The following is a 17,227-nucleotide window of genomic DNA, read 5'->3' on the forward strand; positions in this document are numbered from 1 at the left end:
TCTTCAACACACTAATCCTATCTTCCTTTTCCTGACTAACCTCCAGGAAAAGACTTCTTCCATTTGAATTGGAAAAGGCCCAGAGCTTTGATTCAATCTGCTTGCCCAAAAATCAATCTAATCATGATTCTCCTTCAGAAAACAAGATATACTTTTGTCCTGGGAAGATTAGCTTTCTTAGCATAGCTAGAGGACCCAATTTTCCCTTTAAATTAGCTGGCCACCTTGCAGCTCAGTGGCCAATGTGTCTATTGACTGTGTGCCAGTTGTTTTCACCCAGTCTCTTTGGAGCTCAATGTGAGCCCTTAACTCTGCTTTCCAGGACACTTCTTTTTCTGGATAAGGTAGTTATAGGTTTCTCCTACAAAACCCCAATCTATCCCAGACCTATTGCCTCAAATCTTTATCCTAGGACTGTGAGAATTCTCTGTGAGCTTATGTTGCCATTTGCATGTTTAAGTTTGCACCCAACTCCTTCTGGTTTCTAAGAAGAAGAACTTTCCATAAACTCTGGTGCAAAGATCTCATGGTTGCCCTCTCTCACATAGCGAGGTCTGACCCTGCAAATTCCTCAGTCTAAAAGAGGCAGACTCCAGCATTTTGGGTAACACATCCCTGCCTTCAACTATAGACCTAGCGTAGAATAAACTTCGTTATCTGTATAAAATGGAAGTGGGTGGTTATTTCTCTGCTGAAAATGGCCTTGTGAAATTTGAGCCCAAAAAAGTAATTTTCAGTGGTAAACAGAATATTTTTGGAGACCCTACTATAGCTTTCTCTAGAAGATCAGTACAATATTTAGTACACATTTTGTCTACAAAAGAATACACATTTTAACAAAATAAATCCCAAAGGATTTCTCAAATGCCAAGAGTAAAAATTAGCTTTTAATTTGTGTTTCTTGAGATATGTCCCCTCCCCGCCCCCACAAGCCCTCAAGATGTGAAGGTTATTGCTGACAGCAGCTGCATGGAAAAACCTGTGCACAGTCTCAAGAGACAGAAAACCAGAAGTAATTCTTGTAATTTTTGCTATCATAAAGGAATACTATTATAGGTTTTATTCCGTTATTGCAGTTCCTTGGTAACAGCTATGTATGGTAACTAGTAGGTGAATACACAGTAATTCTAATGCAGATCTCTGTTATCTGGAATCTGTAGCAATTTTGCTATTACATTAATGATTATATATTGCTTCAGGCACCTGCAATACCTGGCAAAAGAGATATTCAAAGTTTGGTGATGGTATGGTTTGACTGAAAATTTCGGAACCAATTGAACTGAAAAGGAAGGAGGGGGTGGCAGAAAATGGGATATTTTGAATGAGCACATGGAGATTTTGTGTGTGTGTGTGTGCACGCGCGCGCCTGTAAATGACTTTTCCAAAGATGACCTGAAAATGTAAATTTGCTCTTCTCAAATTGTACATGTCCCACAGTAGTCCCTCTAAGCGTTCTCAGTTGCTGCACGGAACATCCAAAGCGCTGTGTGAAACTGAGCCTCTGAGGAGAGCTCCCCTTGTCAAACAGCCCCTTATTTGTGCAGCACCAATATGGTGGCCGTGCAGCCATGCACAATTTACAGGGAATATTGGTCCCACATAAAAATGGAAGGCATAAAACAGAAATCTAATTTATGGAACAGGCAGTGATATTTGTATAAAATTTTGACTTATACCTGTTGGTTCAGTTATAGTGCACATCAGGGTATACTACTATTTTGGGGGAGGAATAAAGACAAATGTATCAAACTTGTTTAGGAAAGACAAATGTATCAAATTTGTTTAGGAAAGCAAGAATAGACCTAACTTTAATAGTCAGGAGAACAGAGAGGCAAAGCAGAAAATTCCATGGAACTAAAGGAACAGGTATATGCCACTAGCTTTGATACTTGTGACCATTTCAGCAAATTGGATAAACCATTTTCATGAATTTCCCCTCTTTCTTTCCCTGGGGGTTCCCCTGTCTCTTGGAGCAGCAGTATGGGAGATATTAGGGATTACAGCAAAGGTGGTAAGGAGAAAAAACTGCAATCCACAAATGAACATTCCTTCCATCTTCAAAAATTACAGGTTGCTCCAAGCTATTACCTTCTCCACGTGAAAAATGGAAATGTTTTCACTTGCCTGTGATGCATAATCTCTGGCTCATGCTTAAGCTATTTTGTAATAAATTAGGGATATGAAATGATTTTGAACTTTTGCTGACTTGAACTTTAGTTTGAATGGCTGTTTTAGGCTGAGGGATGAAACTGCAGCTGCCAAACATGTTTGATTCAGGGCCAAATGAGAGGTGATGCTGCAAGTTCTGTAACTGGAGCTTTCTGAGTATTTTCTTTAAAAGGCAAACTTTAAAGCACTGGTTCATACTAAGGCTGCAACGTCTGTGTGTGTGTGCACGCTGTGGTAGGTAGGTCTCACCACTGTGCTGTTTTTCTGACTTTGCCCCAGTGAGGTGAACATACAAGTATTCATATCATTATTTGTATTTTCATCAATTGAGCATTTTAGGGTTGTGAAAATGGTACTAGGATAAGGCTTACTCTCCTCTTTTGCATTATGGTCCCAAACAAAATCAGACCCCTGTGCATACAATTCATTCATTTAAAAGATTTATACCTGCTTTCATTAAATGTGGCTGGCAGAACAGAATTTTAAAAGATAAAAAATGCTAGGCTCTCTTGGTCCTTACAGATAAATTAATGAGAAAAAAGAAGGAATAAAAAGAAGAAAAGAAAAAACCAGATTCCAATATTGATGCACATTGTTCAGGGTTTGGGAATTAATAATTAACATTTTGAATCTTAAATGGGGATGTAATTACAGAGAGCTAAAATGTGTGGGAACAGTTTACATTCTGTGCAATTCTATGCAAAAGAGAATTGAAATAATTTTAACTGAATTTTCAGAAATGCAAATGGAATATATGTATTTTTTAGCATAGGCTATGCAACTGAAGCATGTTACAGAAAATGAAATCCCTGGCCATTTCTGCACGGCCAGAGGCAGTGGCTTCCCACCAACTTAAATGAAGCCGGTGGAGCATTGGGACCATTCGCATGGTCCATGCAAGCAGTCCCGATGCTGCTGCTGCCCGCAGGGGCGGCTCCACACAGAGCCGCCCAGGGTGTGAGCAAGGGACTTACCTTGCCTTCCTGTGCAGCTCCGGGTGGCAGGAAAGACACACCCATGCTACCCTCCGACCCCTGGGGGTCAGAGGGCAGCATGGGCATGTCTTTCCAGCTGCCTGGAGCTGTACAGGCAGGCAAGGTAAGTCCCTCACACACACCAGAGGGGACAACAGTGGCACCTGCAAGCCGGTGTGGTTCACAACACGCCAGCGCAAAGATGCCTCTTTCAAAAAACCTCGCTCGGGGAGTGTGGTTTGGAAGCGGCATCTTTGCGCCACTTGGGCAGGTCCAGCACGGTGCAGCTGTGTTGCAGCAGCACCTGCTGTGCAAACAGCTTCCCAGGAATGTTTTTTACCGTCCCTAGGCGCTGTTTTCTGCCCATGTGGAAACAGCCCTTTTTGGTATATAATGCAACCTTTTTCTGTGAGCACTTTTGTTATTGATTGTTCAAAGTGACATTACTTTGAAGATTTCTTTTCTTACTGGGATAGAGTGTAGAATGTAGATGCAGCTGCTTCCCCTGAATAAGTCAATTTCAACAATTTAGAATTATGTGTTCCAGTAATGGAAGGGTTTGCTTCTTTTGTTAAGTTTCCTCTTCCATCCCATTTGTTTCAAAGTGAGATAGCAGACTAGAGGAAGATTGTGTGCAATGAAATGTGAGAAAAAGGTTTTCATTATGTGAATTGCAGCAAGCACTAAATTAATAATTTATTTCATAAAATACCAATGCTAAAATACAAAACGCTGTTTTGTAAGTTCATGACTTTAGTTATAATTCTGAGCAAAATTAGAGTAATGTATTGTCGAAGGCTTTCATGGTCGGATTCAACTGGTTGTGGTGGGTTTTCCAGGCTGTGTGGCCGTGGACTGATGGATCTTGTTCCTAACATTTTGCCTGCATCTGTGGCTGGCATCTTCAGAGGTGTATCACAGAGGGAAGTCTGTTACATACTGTGTCCAGTGAGAAGGGAATGTTTTAGTGGGGTATAAATTGTCCATGTCCCAGGGTGGGGAACCAATCAGTAAGTGTTTGCGTGGAATTTGCTATGCAAAGGTGTGGTTGATAGTATAGTATTGCAGGTGGGTTTTTTTAATGCAAATGTGAATCACTCCCTGCAGGGAATGCAAATGTGAATCACTCCCTGGACCAATAAACCCCACCTCTGTGATACACCTCTGAAGATGCCAGCCACAGATGCAGGCAAAACATTAGGAACAAGATCCACCAGACCACAGCCACACAGCCCGGAAAACCCACCACAACCAAAATTAGAATAGGCTACTACTGAGAAACTAGGGAGTGACCTGTAAGAGAAAGAAATGCAATAGCATTACACTTAAAAACAATACAGGTTAGCAATAAAAGCAAATAAAAGATAGGGCTACTAAATGATCAAGTAACAAGGAATTGCTCAGTCATGGAGCTGTGGGCCACTCAGATGCCAGCATCTTTGCCCTCTCTGCCACTATGGTGCCCCTTATGTTGGCAGAGGGGGCAAGCACATTGGCTCAAGTTCATGCCACACCCGAAGCTCGTTCCCCCTTTCCCTAATTGAGCTGTTAGTCTTAACTAAATCCCATTCCATTGCTCTCAGTGGGAGTGAATCATGGATAGTTTTGTGGCAGATTTGTTTCCACTGTGTATGTATGTATGCCTGTGTTTAATGGGGACAAAATCTGTAAAAAGTAACCAGTAAACTAGAACTTCCACTTTAACTACATTTATAATGCTTTTGTAACCTGCAATGCTAAAAGTTACATAGCTGTAACTGTGTCTTGGAACTGAGTTAACGTACACATATTCAGCATTTAAAACCTGGACCTCTGGTGGAATGGTGTTTCACTCAGGTTGAGCCTCCGAGTGCTCCCAGACTACACATTGCTGATAGGGGTTATTTTTGCCAGCTGTCAAGCAAGTTTTCTCAGATATTGGGGACCTTCAAATTTGACAGGTAGACTGGAAGGATCTGGATCATAGACCCACTAGTTCTGAAAAAATGCAAAATCGGCAATGTGAGTGAGCTATTGAACTCTTGGAAACAGTCTCACTGTTATATTTGCTTTTCTTCTTGTTAGTCTTTCTTTTTGTTTTTTAATCTCTCTTATGTTTTAATAATAATTTTTAATAATAATAAGTGGCTCTGCAAAATAGCATTAACAACCTCAGAGAGAAAATTTGTACTCACTGATCTCTTTTTTTATTATTTCAGACTGGGCTTCCCAATGATGATCATGTCCTGTACTATTGGGATGTGCTATCTCCTCATTTCCCATGTTGTATTGGGTTGGACCTAATAATACATTAATATCATATATTCAGTATATGTGTATATTGAAGACCCAAAGAGACTTTCTTTTTAATTCATGCTGTACTTTCAAAAGCTGAAAAGCAAAAGAGCAAAGTGAAAAAACCTCACACATTATAATCCCAGGCCATCACACTTCTGTTTCAAGTATGGAAATACCACTGCCCACATGAATTTTTCTGCATGGAAAAGGCAACCTTGTACATTTCAGTGAATGAAGATGATTCCCATTTGGTCTAGAATCTCACCCTCCTAAAATTAAATAGAGACCATTGTGAATGGAAGAAAATATATGTTCATTATGTGGTTGTATATGGAACTCTGGATCAATGCAACTGGCAACCAAAAGGCCATGAAACACATGATCAAAAAGGATAACATGGTAGTTTTTGCTGAATGTTTGTGATTTTAGAGTTCATAGGAAAACTGCAATGTTACTGATCTACAAAAAGAAAACAATCATGGCATGGTTAAAAACCAGCCTAAATGCTTTCCTTACTTTTGTGTGTGCAAAATACAGCTTTTTTAAAATATGGGAAGTATTCAAATTTGATTGCTAACCTGCAGTATGAACAGACAAATGTTTTATCATGATTCTCATGGTTCAGCTGTTACCAATATCCTTTGTGGCTTTGTTGTTACGTTCGTCCCTAGCTAAGTGGTTTGATTTGAAAACCTTGATGAGGTCTGAGCACATGCTCTCCAGGTGTGGTATTCAGTTAAAAAATATTGATTGGAGGGCTTCTTCAAACAAGCCTTTTTCCATTATTTTACTATTTACTGCTGTTTCAAGTGAGCCCTCCTTTCTGCAGCTTTCGATAATTTTTTTTCCCAATTTTTTCAAGTAATTCCAACCAATCAGGGACCATGCACTGGATATTATTCAGCCTACTGGATGTTGACATCACTAATGGCAAATGTAACACATTTAGAGTAAGCACAATACTTTGCATATACATGGGAATATAAAATCACGTAGGCAATCACAGCCATTCAGGGATTACTCTAAAAAACAACCACTTTTCATAGTCTGTTCTTAATGAAAACTGCAAATTATTGTAAGAGAAAGGCCTCATTCAGTTTTCACAGATTGTAAAATCTTATAATGTTCAGTCTTAATTATTATGTATATAAACATTAACTGAAACATTAATATCACAAGGGACTGTATTTTCTCCTGAAATAATGTACTGCTATAATCTGTAAAATAGTCATAGATGAAAATTCCACTTACAGAAGCAGATGTTCAGTAGTCTCTCATTAGAACTTCCTTTGTCAGTGCAGTTTAGCTATTTATATTAAGGCATCTGACATGCAGCCCTGCTTGGTATGGTAGATATGCAAATAGCCAAGCTGTACTGTTTATCATGAAATATATATATTAAAGGTATTGAAAATGGGATTTGAAACAGAAACAATCACCCCTTTTTAACTGACTCATGGCTTTCTACAGATAAGTATTTTCACAGGAAGTATTATTCTGCACCAAGAGAGATTTATCTAAATAAAACATTTGGGATAATTAGCATGACAGATAAATACCAGGGCTGTTTAGCTAGGACTTGTGTAGGGGTATACAGTATTTGCAGTATTTTAGCTAGCTATGCATATATACTTGCATTGGAGTTATTAATGACAAAAGAACAAATCCTTCACTACTTCTGTGCATGCCTTTGGAAAGAGAGAATTACTCTCTGTGATTGCAATTACAGAACCCAGGAAGAACTATGGATGTTACAGAATGAATGTATCTCAAATTAAAATGTGTGTTGCTATCTCCTTTCCTGATTAATGCTATTCAATTAGTGCTTCAGTAGCTGCCAGTACCAAAGAGACAACTGTTTGTTCAGTTTAGAATACATTTTATCTTCATTTGAAAAAACCTATAACACTATAAAATTTGCTCCTGCTGCAACTACGGTTCCTTCGTATACGCACCTAATACTTCATTGGATACTTCATCCAGAAGCTTTTAAAAGCTAAGAGGAAAATGAGCCGGTTTCCCCTATCAGTATGAGACCACATATGGAAACTTTGTGCTCATGGAAGATAAGGAACTAGCAGTTTTGTATTGTTTTGTTTTAGCTAATGAGGATTATACTTCTTTGGTTGTTATATGGTAAAATAAACATTTAATAATACTTCAAGAAATGCCCATGCTTTTATATCTTTTATTATCACGTTCTGACATGTATTTAGTAACACATACACTGGCTATTAGAGAAGGTTCATTCATTTACTGTGTCTGTTAAGTCCATCAACGAATTTTCATCCAGTTTTCAAACTTGTGGGGATGTGAAGAGGGCATCTGGGGCCATTCAGGGGGTGTTCTGGGGCTGGTCGGGGGCGTTCTGGGGCGGGGCGGTGGCGGAGGATGCACCAGTGCACCGGCACCTTCCCCCCTTGCTACGCCTCTGGCTGTGTGCACAGTATCCTTTCCCACAAGCAGCTCCTCATCCAGCCAGCAATATGAACGTGAAAGTTGTCTTCTGCTCACAGAGAGTCACTGGGCTTGATCCAAACTAAATAGGTGGTTTCCCCGGATTCCCTCCTCCTGCTGCAGAACATCCTCATATCATTCCTCTTGGTTCCCTTTCCCTCAGGGACAGCATTTCATAGAGATCAGTAGGCTGCAGTGGGAGGGAGAAAATTATTTTCTGCTGCTGAAAAATTTAGTCTGTCTCCAAGCTGTTAAGTAGGTCCAAGTATCAGTTTCCAAGCAATTTATTTCCAGATAATGCAAAGCTCAACAGAATCTTGATACTTCCAAAATGATTACTAGTTCATAATAGATCAAAAATCTATGCAAGACAAGTGGAGCAAATCCATTCACCATGTTGAATTGTGCCACAGTGAATTGTACAGACCAATGTTGTACATCAAGCTGCATCAGTGCAATTGGTTTTGATAAATGCTTTAAGCATGCTAACCTTTATTAGTTCCAGCTGTGGCTGCAATTGCATTCTCTATCATGCTCTGTTCAGTACAACTACCTTTTATGATTCTGCTATTACAGCACCACTGATAACTATTTATTTAGGAAATTTATGTCCTGTTTTGCGACTGCAATGCCTTTGGAAAGACTAAAGGCAGCAAAGAAGAATTAAAGATCTAGACAACAAATTGCAACTGAACCAAACAACATTTAATGTAATAGAAAACAAATGTGTACAAAAATTAGTCTAACTTGAATAATTCAAAACAGGATAATGTAGCAGCAGCAATTTGAAAATAAAACAGTTGGTAAAACAATCATAATAAACAGTTATCCTATGGAATTAAAACCTTGCCTCCACTTACATATGTCACATCCTACATCCTTTAGTGACTCTAAACAAGGGAGCAGCATTTCTACCATGTATGGAGATGGAGAAGAGAGATATATTTGATATCCATGTTTACCATGTTTGGAATGAATTTTGATTTCTGGTGCAACATCTTGTGTCTGCTTGGGAAGTAGTTGAAATGCACCAGTTATGACTTTTTTGTGATACACTTTTACTCTAGGTTGAGATTTCGCACCAAGGTAGAATTAAATTATGAGGTGAATGTGAACATTCTGCTTGGATGAAACTTTTGAAGAATTACATGGGATGGAAACCTTGTAACGTTTCCCAAAAGGATTCTTTACGCCCATAACAGGACCCAAAACATGAATTTTGAGGTAGATAAAGTCACAGGAATGGCCATAATTTCTCAGTGGTTTGCTGTTCATTTTACAAAAGCAGTACTTAAAAATTCAGTTTAGCATGGCAGGAACGATCTCATTCTTCTTACAAGTATCACTTGATTTGTGTTGGCATTTTAAGTCAAATAGAAAGGGCCAAAGGCTGGAAGGTCTCCTTTCACTTGACCTACAAATTCCTAAACATCAAGGATAATCTTCTTCAAAGATTTTTAAAAATTAGCTCCTTTGAATACTGAGTACTTGAACTACTTTAAGCATAAATGAAATTCAAAGGTAAATCAGGTCACACAGTGGGAAGTTACTTATGGAACATTACCTTTAAAAATTAAGGGTATTTGACCCTGTGTTTTCTGGCATCAATATCATAAAATGCTACAATATGTCTCAATGTCTTTTTTCAAATGTCAAATAAATTATAACAATCAAAATTGTGGGTAGATGTGTGGTCCTTCGTGCTCAGTCAATCTTCCACAATAAAAACCCAAACACAATTTTTGAGTGGATAAGAAAACTGGCCATAGCCAAAGAACTTTATTAACAGAAAGCATAGGAAAACTAGATAGCACAGCATGGGTGTGTGTGTGTGTGATCCAAGCATCTGAGCAGCACAAGGGCTGTCCCCCAGAGCAAACCAATTCCTCAGCCCAGCTGCTGGAGAAATATACCAAAGTGAAAGATTGGAGTGAGACAAATTCCAGACCGGTGAAATGCCCATAACTGGAGGCCCTCTCCAACCTACGCTAGGGGTGCAAGCTTCTTAGCCCCCCACAGGGCATCCCTACCGAGAACTTGCTCCACCCCCACCTCTTAAGGAGGTCATCCCCCATGCGCAACCCGCCAATGGCTATGACAAAACAACATTTAAACATTAACAACATAACAGGGATAGTGTAGGCGGGAAAAGCCTTGTTGTCCTGGTGGTGAATGGGGCCTAAGCCTTGAGGCAGGGCCTTATATAGGCCTGTCCCCGGCCCCATTCAAATGACATGCTCTTGCAATTGTGCCACAAAAGAACAAATCCTTCACTACTTCTGTGCATGCCTTTGGCAGCCAATTACAACCATCCTCCCTCCCTCCCTCCCTCCCTCCCTCCCCCGCGAGCGAGCCAGCCACCATCTGGCCCTCTGCACACGTGCCCACCCGGTGCGCCTGAGCAGGGCAGGCCCCGATGCCAGCCACCAGCCCATGGCCGGGCAAATGGCCCTTTCTCTGGGCCTCCCCCCTCCTGCAATGGCGGCCGCGCATCAGGTGTGGCCACAATTTATTGTCTAGGCAATTAAAAAGAATGGCACATAATTGGCAGTATTACAGAAAATCTGCTAGGGAGGTAGGATAAAACATGGATTAATGTTTTTAACAAACTGTTAAATCCCATAAACTATGCTGGTTTTCCATGTAATTCATGAGTTAGAGTGGTGTAGTGGTTAAGAGTAGGTAGACTCAGGGACGTAGGTATAGATTTTTTATGGGGGGGTTGGGGATGGGGCCACACCCCCACCCACCCCTAGGGCATGGCCACACCTCCCCAAGCCCCGCCCCTAGCCTAGTGCTTATAAAAGCAGCTCTTCGAGGTCGGGGACGGCAGACTCCCCTGCCCTGCCCTCCCCTGACCCTCCCCACTGGGCAGAGGCATAGAGGGAAAATGGAGCCTGGTGCAAAATCTGAGTTTTGTGCCCACCCGGGCAGCTGCTGTGATGCTGGAATCCACCCCCAAACAGCATCACTTCAATGGTGTTTAAACTAGAGAGCCCAAATTCTCCTTTTAAATCCACCTTAAAGGGAGAATCTGGGGTCCCTAGTTAAACAACATTGAAAGTGATGCTGTTTGGGGGTGGATTATCCCCCACCCTGAAACAGCATCACTTTCAATGTGGCGTAGTGGTTAAGAGCAGGTGCATTCTAATCTGGAGGAACCGGGTTTGATTCCCTGCTCTGCCACTTGAGCTGTGGAGGCTTATCTGGGGAATTCAGAATAGCCTGTGCACTCCCACACACGCCAGCTGGGTGACCTTGGGCTAGTCACAGCTTTTCGGAGCTCTATCAGCCCCACACACCACACAGGGTGTTTGTTGTGAGGGAGCAAGGGCAAGGAGATTGTAAGCCCCTTTGAGTCTCCTGCAGGAGAGAAAGGGGGGATATAAATCCAAACTCTTCTTCTTCTAAACTGAGGACCTCAGATTCTCCCTTTAAATCCATGCCAAAGGGGGTGGATTTAAAAGGAGAATCTAGGGAAATTTGGGGGTTGCCTGCTGTCAGGGGTGCAATTGTTAAGCTAGAAGCACCAAACTTTCAGGGTATCAATAAGAGCCTCTCCTGATAGTACACCCCTGGTTTGGTGAAGTTTGGTTCAGGATGTCCAAAGTTATGGACCCTCAAAAATGTAGCCTTCATCTTCTATTAGATCCCATTGAAAACAATGGAGGATGGGGCACTCTCTTTAGGAGTCCATAGCTTTGGACGCCCTTGACCAAACTTCACAAAACCTGGCTGGTATCAATAAGAGACTCTCCTGATAATACATCCCAGGTTTGGTGAAGTTTGGTTCAGGGTGTCCAAAGTTATGGACCCTCAGATGTGTAGCCCCCATCTTCTATTAGCTCCCATTGGAAACAATGGAGGATGGGGCACCCCCTTTGGGAGTCCATAACTTTGGACCCCCTGGACCAAACCTCACCAAACCCGGGTAGTATCATCAGACGAGTCCCCCAAACAATCCCTGAAAGTTTGGTGCTGCTAGCCCAAACAATGCGCCCCCTGCAGGCCAAAAACCGAAAAAGCACTAAAATGTTTTTAAAACCCAAAAACGGAGGGTTTTAAAAACCCACAAGCTTCGGAAATGAATGCGGGGGGGGGGGGGTTCAAACCCGAGAACCCCCCCTTACTTACGTCCATGGGTAGACTCTAATCTGGAGAACAGAGTTTGATTCCCCACTCCTCCACATGAGTAGAGTCTTATCTAGTGAATCAGATTTGTTTCCCCACTCCTACATTCTTGCTGGGTAACCTTGGGGTAGTCACAATTTTTCAGAACTCTCTCAGCCCCATCTCACAAGGTGCCTGTTGTGGGGGGACAAAGGGAAAGGAGTTTTTAAGCACCTTTGAGTCTCCTTTACAGGAAGAAAGGGGAATATAAATCCAATCTCTTTTTCTTCTTAGTGCAAGTCATTTTCTGCACCAGTGCTAGGGCCCACTTCAGAAACATTTAGGCTATCAGAGTAATTCAACTACAGCATCTGTGGTAAGAACACCTTAGCATGCCCAGTTCCTTTCACTGAGAAGTACCCTTCCTTTGCCCTACCTGATGGTCCCACCTTCCCTTTCTATTTTGTTATAAAGGGTATCTTCAGTGCTACAAATTTAATGACTTGGGCACATCAAATTTGTTATATATTGTTGCCTTTGCAAAATATGGATGGTCTGTGAGCACAGCTGTAGCCTTGCAACATTCTTCTGTATCTCAGTATCTCAAGATCGGGGTCTTTGAGCACAGTCCTTAGACAGGTGAATACACTGAAGTCCATTGATTTCACAAAGGTTTGCATTGGATTGCAGCCATAATAAACAGAGTTGGTGAATCAGACAGGCTCTGATAAAAGGATTTTTCAAGCTAAACAATTATACTAATTAGCTTGTGAAATATAAGGCACAATTGAATCCGTGGAGAGCCATTTAAAATCCTATTTTCTCAGGGTTATCCAAAGTGATTAAAGCCTTAAAAATTAAATAACAATCTTGCATAAACTGCTGTCCAAAAAAAGCGAATGGAATGAAACTGCCAATTACTTGACTTTTTAAAATGCAGGAAATATATCAACGGGAGATTGTTGTAATAACCCAGATTAACTATTTTCACTGGACAAACAAGATATCAGAAGAACTTCACAAAGCACATTATTTTTCAAAGTTCTCCAATCCCCACTCCAACCAATTGTTCAGTACAGCAAAAGACTGAGGCTTGGATCCTATGCCCATGTTCCAAATAGGCTTCACACTGATCACAGCCCAGCTTGTGTCAGGAAGAGTTTTCCGACATCAACAAAGACCCTGTTATGTTAATGGATCTTTATTTTCATTTTCCTACCTTCCCTTGATCTTTGCTGTAGCAAAGTAGAGGTGCCTGAGTGCCGGACATCCCTCTTATCTCTCACACCAGCCTTGAGGGGGAACAACAACTGCAACATTCCTGTTGTGTTTGACACTGTCCTTGATATGGGGGGGTGTATGGGGGGTGAGGGGAGGAGGGGAAGCCTTGGGGTGATAAAAGGTTTTACTCAAAGCCAGTTCATCAGAACTGGCTTCTTCTAGCTAGGCTATCCGATTTCTGTCAATAAAGACTTCTGATTCAAAGTTCCTGATATTTATCTACAGATCTGGGGCTTGACATTAAGCCAGTTCTGCTAAAATCCTGCACTATTGCCCATACCCATGTCTGAGTATGGAGCCACAGGTGGGAAGAATGGAGCCAAAGGGGAAAAGGAAACCCCTGCTCCAAACAAAAAGGAAAATGGGGACACCACAGGCAACAGCAAACTGCATGACCTTCAGCAGTTGGGGAATGCTGACATCCCGACGGGCAACATGGAGATGCCCCATGACCAGAGTTTGTGGGCTCCCCAGACTCTCCCATTCTGGTCTCGACCATCCCCACCATTACCTTGGGAGCAAGAAGGTGAGACCCCCAAGCGCAGTATGAGAGGTGACAAAAATCCACCTGGTTCTCAAGGGCTGTGGATGACAGCAACTTCAACCTGGAGAAGGATGCGAGGCACCCCTCACTCCAGGCACCCAGACGGTGTCCAGATGCCTGGAGGCAAGAGAAAGAGAGGATGCAACAAGAAATTCAACTGTTCCAGAGACAAGTGTCCCTCCTCCTCACCCAACCAGTGCCAGAGGAGGCCCAAATCCAACCACCACCTTGGGTCAATGCCGGAGTTCCGGTCCCACCAGGAGGAGCACTGTTGGGAGGTGCAGGTGCTGGACCAGTACCCATAGGCAGAGCCAGTTCAGTTCAGTCCAGACCACCGGGCTCACCAATGCCGGCCCTGCCACCACAGGGGCCACTGCTACTGTGGCCTGTGCCCAGGCCAGGCTGATGGAGAAAGCTGAACGCCACCTTCAACAGCCACCCCAACAATCTACCCTACTTCCTGGTCCAGGTGGAAACTTACATGCAAGCTAATGGGGATGTGTGCAAGAGGGATGTAGACCAGATATACAAGTTGGGGGCCCTACTGGAGGGAGAGGTGGTGGCTTGGTGCATGAAACTCTTCTGAGGCGATGCCCCTGAGCTTCAGTTCTTCAACCAATTCATGCTAGGACTGAGAAGGTGGTTTGAGGACTCTAATAGAGGACAAGTCCCAGAGAAGGTTACAGAAACTGAAACAAAGGAACAGATAATCCATGGTGGATTATGGAGCTGAATTCCAGCAACTGGTGAGCCGCCAGCAGAACTAGCCTGAACACATCTCAGTGCACATGTTTAAAGAGGGGCTCAATCCAGAGATCATGCAATTGGCCATGGTAGCCTAGGACCCGGACACTCTGATGGGCTGGATCTGTTTGGCCAGTGATGTAGAAGCTCGCCTACAAGCCGTGCAACAATCAAAGAGAAAAGTGAGCCCTCTACAGCAGTTGTCCCTGGCTCGAAAACTGCCAGCCAAGGTGATGCCTGGCAACCATCCAAGACATGAAGGTGAGGAGTTGCAATATATTCAACACCAATGGCTGGGCCTCTGCCACAACTGTGGAGTGGGCAGCCACCTAGCCACCAACTGCCCCAAGAAACAAACGAAGATTATGTCCTTGCCTCTGGCAGCATGGGGCACAACCCGGAAAGGCACCCAAAAAAGCCGGGCCCAAAGAGGGCCATGGGGGGGGGGGATTGGCTTAAGCCTAACACTAGTAGAGGAAGGCCTTCCTCAGATGAGCTAACAAGCAGCAAGTTCAGTGATGAGTTGGCAGAAAATGATAATGACCTGACCTAAATGGCGCCTGTGGCCAGGTCCCTAAACAGGGTGCATGCACCCAGGTGAATGTTGACTCTGAACCCTTAAGTCTCCCCCTAATGCTAGTCAATAGAGCGGCAGGAACATGCATGGTGATTCGAGGGCTCATAGACTTGGGCTGCTCCAAATACTTAATGCACCCACCAGTGGCAGAAGGACTGGCGTTAAAACTAAAGCAGCTGAAACGCCCGATCCAATTTGAACAGATGGACATGAGTGTAATGAATGGGTGACCTGCCACCCAAAAGACTGAAAAAGTGTTGGTAGGGTATAACTCCCATTGGGAACAACACAGTTTCATCATTGTGAGCATGAGCAAATATCCCGTGGTCCTTGGAATGCCTTGGTGCAGACCGTGACCCTACCATATAAGATGGAGCAAAGTTTATGCTTGCAACAACCTGGAGGGGCAGATCAGGATGGGGGTCAAAACCAATGTGACAAAGCAGCATGTAAAAGGTCAGTTGTCAGTGTGGGTGTGTCAAGTACCATCAAGTTGCAGCTGACTTATGGTGTCCTCAGCAGGGGGATTCAAGGCAAATGAGATACAGAGGTGGTTTGCCAGTGCCGCCTTCTTGCAGAGTCTTTCTTGGAGACCTCAATTCCAAGTACTGACTCTGTTCAGCTTCTGAGGTCTAACAAGCTGTACAATGACACCTTCCCTCCCAAGTTACGGGCATGAATGGCTCTAATTTTCAATTTGTTTTGATGCTGTGCAGATTTGAGGGGAGGGTTTTGAACTATTACTAAGAACCCCAACTGGAACCTTGCTTACTTGCAAGGTTTACAAATGAACTGAAATCCATAATTTTTGTCATATTTGCTTTAGCCCTGAGAGATCCCAAGGTCACCCAGTAATAGAGATTTAAATTGGGACTTCCTTTAAATTAGTTGAATGCTATACTGCACTCAATCTAACCATGGTTGTGCCTGCAGCTGTAGATGGTGCGACTGAATCAGAACTTTTGTATTTGCACTAACAGTATCAATGAATGTGTCGTAGAAGAATATTCTGAATCCTGCTGTGGTTACAGTCATGTTGACTCACCAACACACAAATTATTTTAGAGAGTAAATCTAAACATTCAATATGGAAAAACAGTAGGGGTTTCTTTCTGGCAAATGAATTCCCAGTTTAAAGATGATGAAGGAAGCACTTTCATCAAAATGAAAACTCCTAAATGTGAATGGTGGTGGATATTCAAAAATACAAAATTGGAAGAGATAAGGTTCACTGAAGCAAAACCCTCAACATCTATCACTAATGCATATGGAGCTGGAACTGAACTCTTGCATTGCTCGTTTAGCAAACTTTGCTTATAGCTCAGTGTCTGTCAGTCCCCTGATCTGTGACTCAAATCAGACTCTGCAACTTGAAGGTTTAGAAGTCTTTATTGGCAGACAACAGAGGCTGGAGGGAAAAGGTAGTTCTGCTGGAACAATCAAACAACCTCAACATATCAATTCCCTGTTCACCTTCCCCTCCCTTTCCTTTAGTTCTATCCCACACTACAGAAGGCATGAAAGACAGGAATGCAGGATGGACTCAAGTCAGAAGACTGAGATAATGTCACCTGGCCCTGGGTGCCTCTACTTGGTTACCTAGGGAAAATGAAAGTGTTTTGCCATCAGCTCTGGTGCTTCTCTGCTTGATGCCAGGCTCCCGTTTGACAGTGTCTCAACAAAATTTATGGAAGACTAGAAAATATCACAGATCTGTCAGAAGCAACTTTCTGTGAATGAATTTTCTCAAAAATGTATATAGCCTCAAGGCTCTGCTTCTAATAGTAACAAATGTGGTGAGAGACATCCTGTCAGCCATTACCATCCCCCCAAAAGTGGATGTTCAATTATATCACTCTCTGGGAAGAGAAGCCTAATGTTGGATCCACACCCAGTTATTCTGAATATTTCTCCCTACCGGGGTAAAATTATAAACTGGACTCCTAAATGGAAAGCCAGGCAACAATTTCTTCAATTTATTTTGAATCTATCCTATATTGACCTATAAGTGGGTCAAGGGAGTGCTAGGTGCCCTTCATTTTGATAAGATATTGCTCTCTTTCCATTACCCAGCATTGGTAACATCAAATTGCA

General features: G+C 42.6%; 1 protein-coding gene across 2 annotated transcripts in view; it reads left to right on the forward strand.

The window, feature by feature from the left end:
• The window catches only part of OCA2 (OCA2 melanosomal transmembrane protein), a 215,456-nt gene extending 207,872 nt beyond the window's left edge, over nt 1-7,584 (forward strand). For both annotated transcript variants that reach the window (XM_048495551.1, XM_048495550.1), the window contains exon 24: nt 5,342-7,584. In XM_048495551.1, the coding sequence (XP_048351508.1) occupies nt 5,342-5,426 (85 nt within the window). In that variant the 3' untranslated portion in view covers nt 5,427-7,584. The remainder of the gene's footprint in view (nt 1-5,341) is intronic.
• Nucleotides 7,585-17,227: the final 9,643 nt, after the last annotated feature.

Source organism: Sphaerodactylus townsendi, linkage group LG04 (genome assembly GCF_021028975.2).
Source record: "Sphaerodactylus townsendi isolate TG3544 linkage group LG04, MPM_Stown_v2.3, whole genome shotgun sequence".
Taxonomy (NCBI): Eukaryota; Metazoa; Chordata; class Lepidosauria; order Squamata; family Sphaerodactylidae; genus Sphaerodactylus; species Sphaerodactylus townsendi.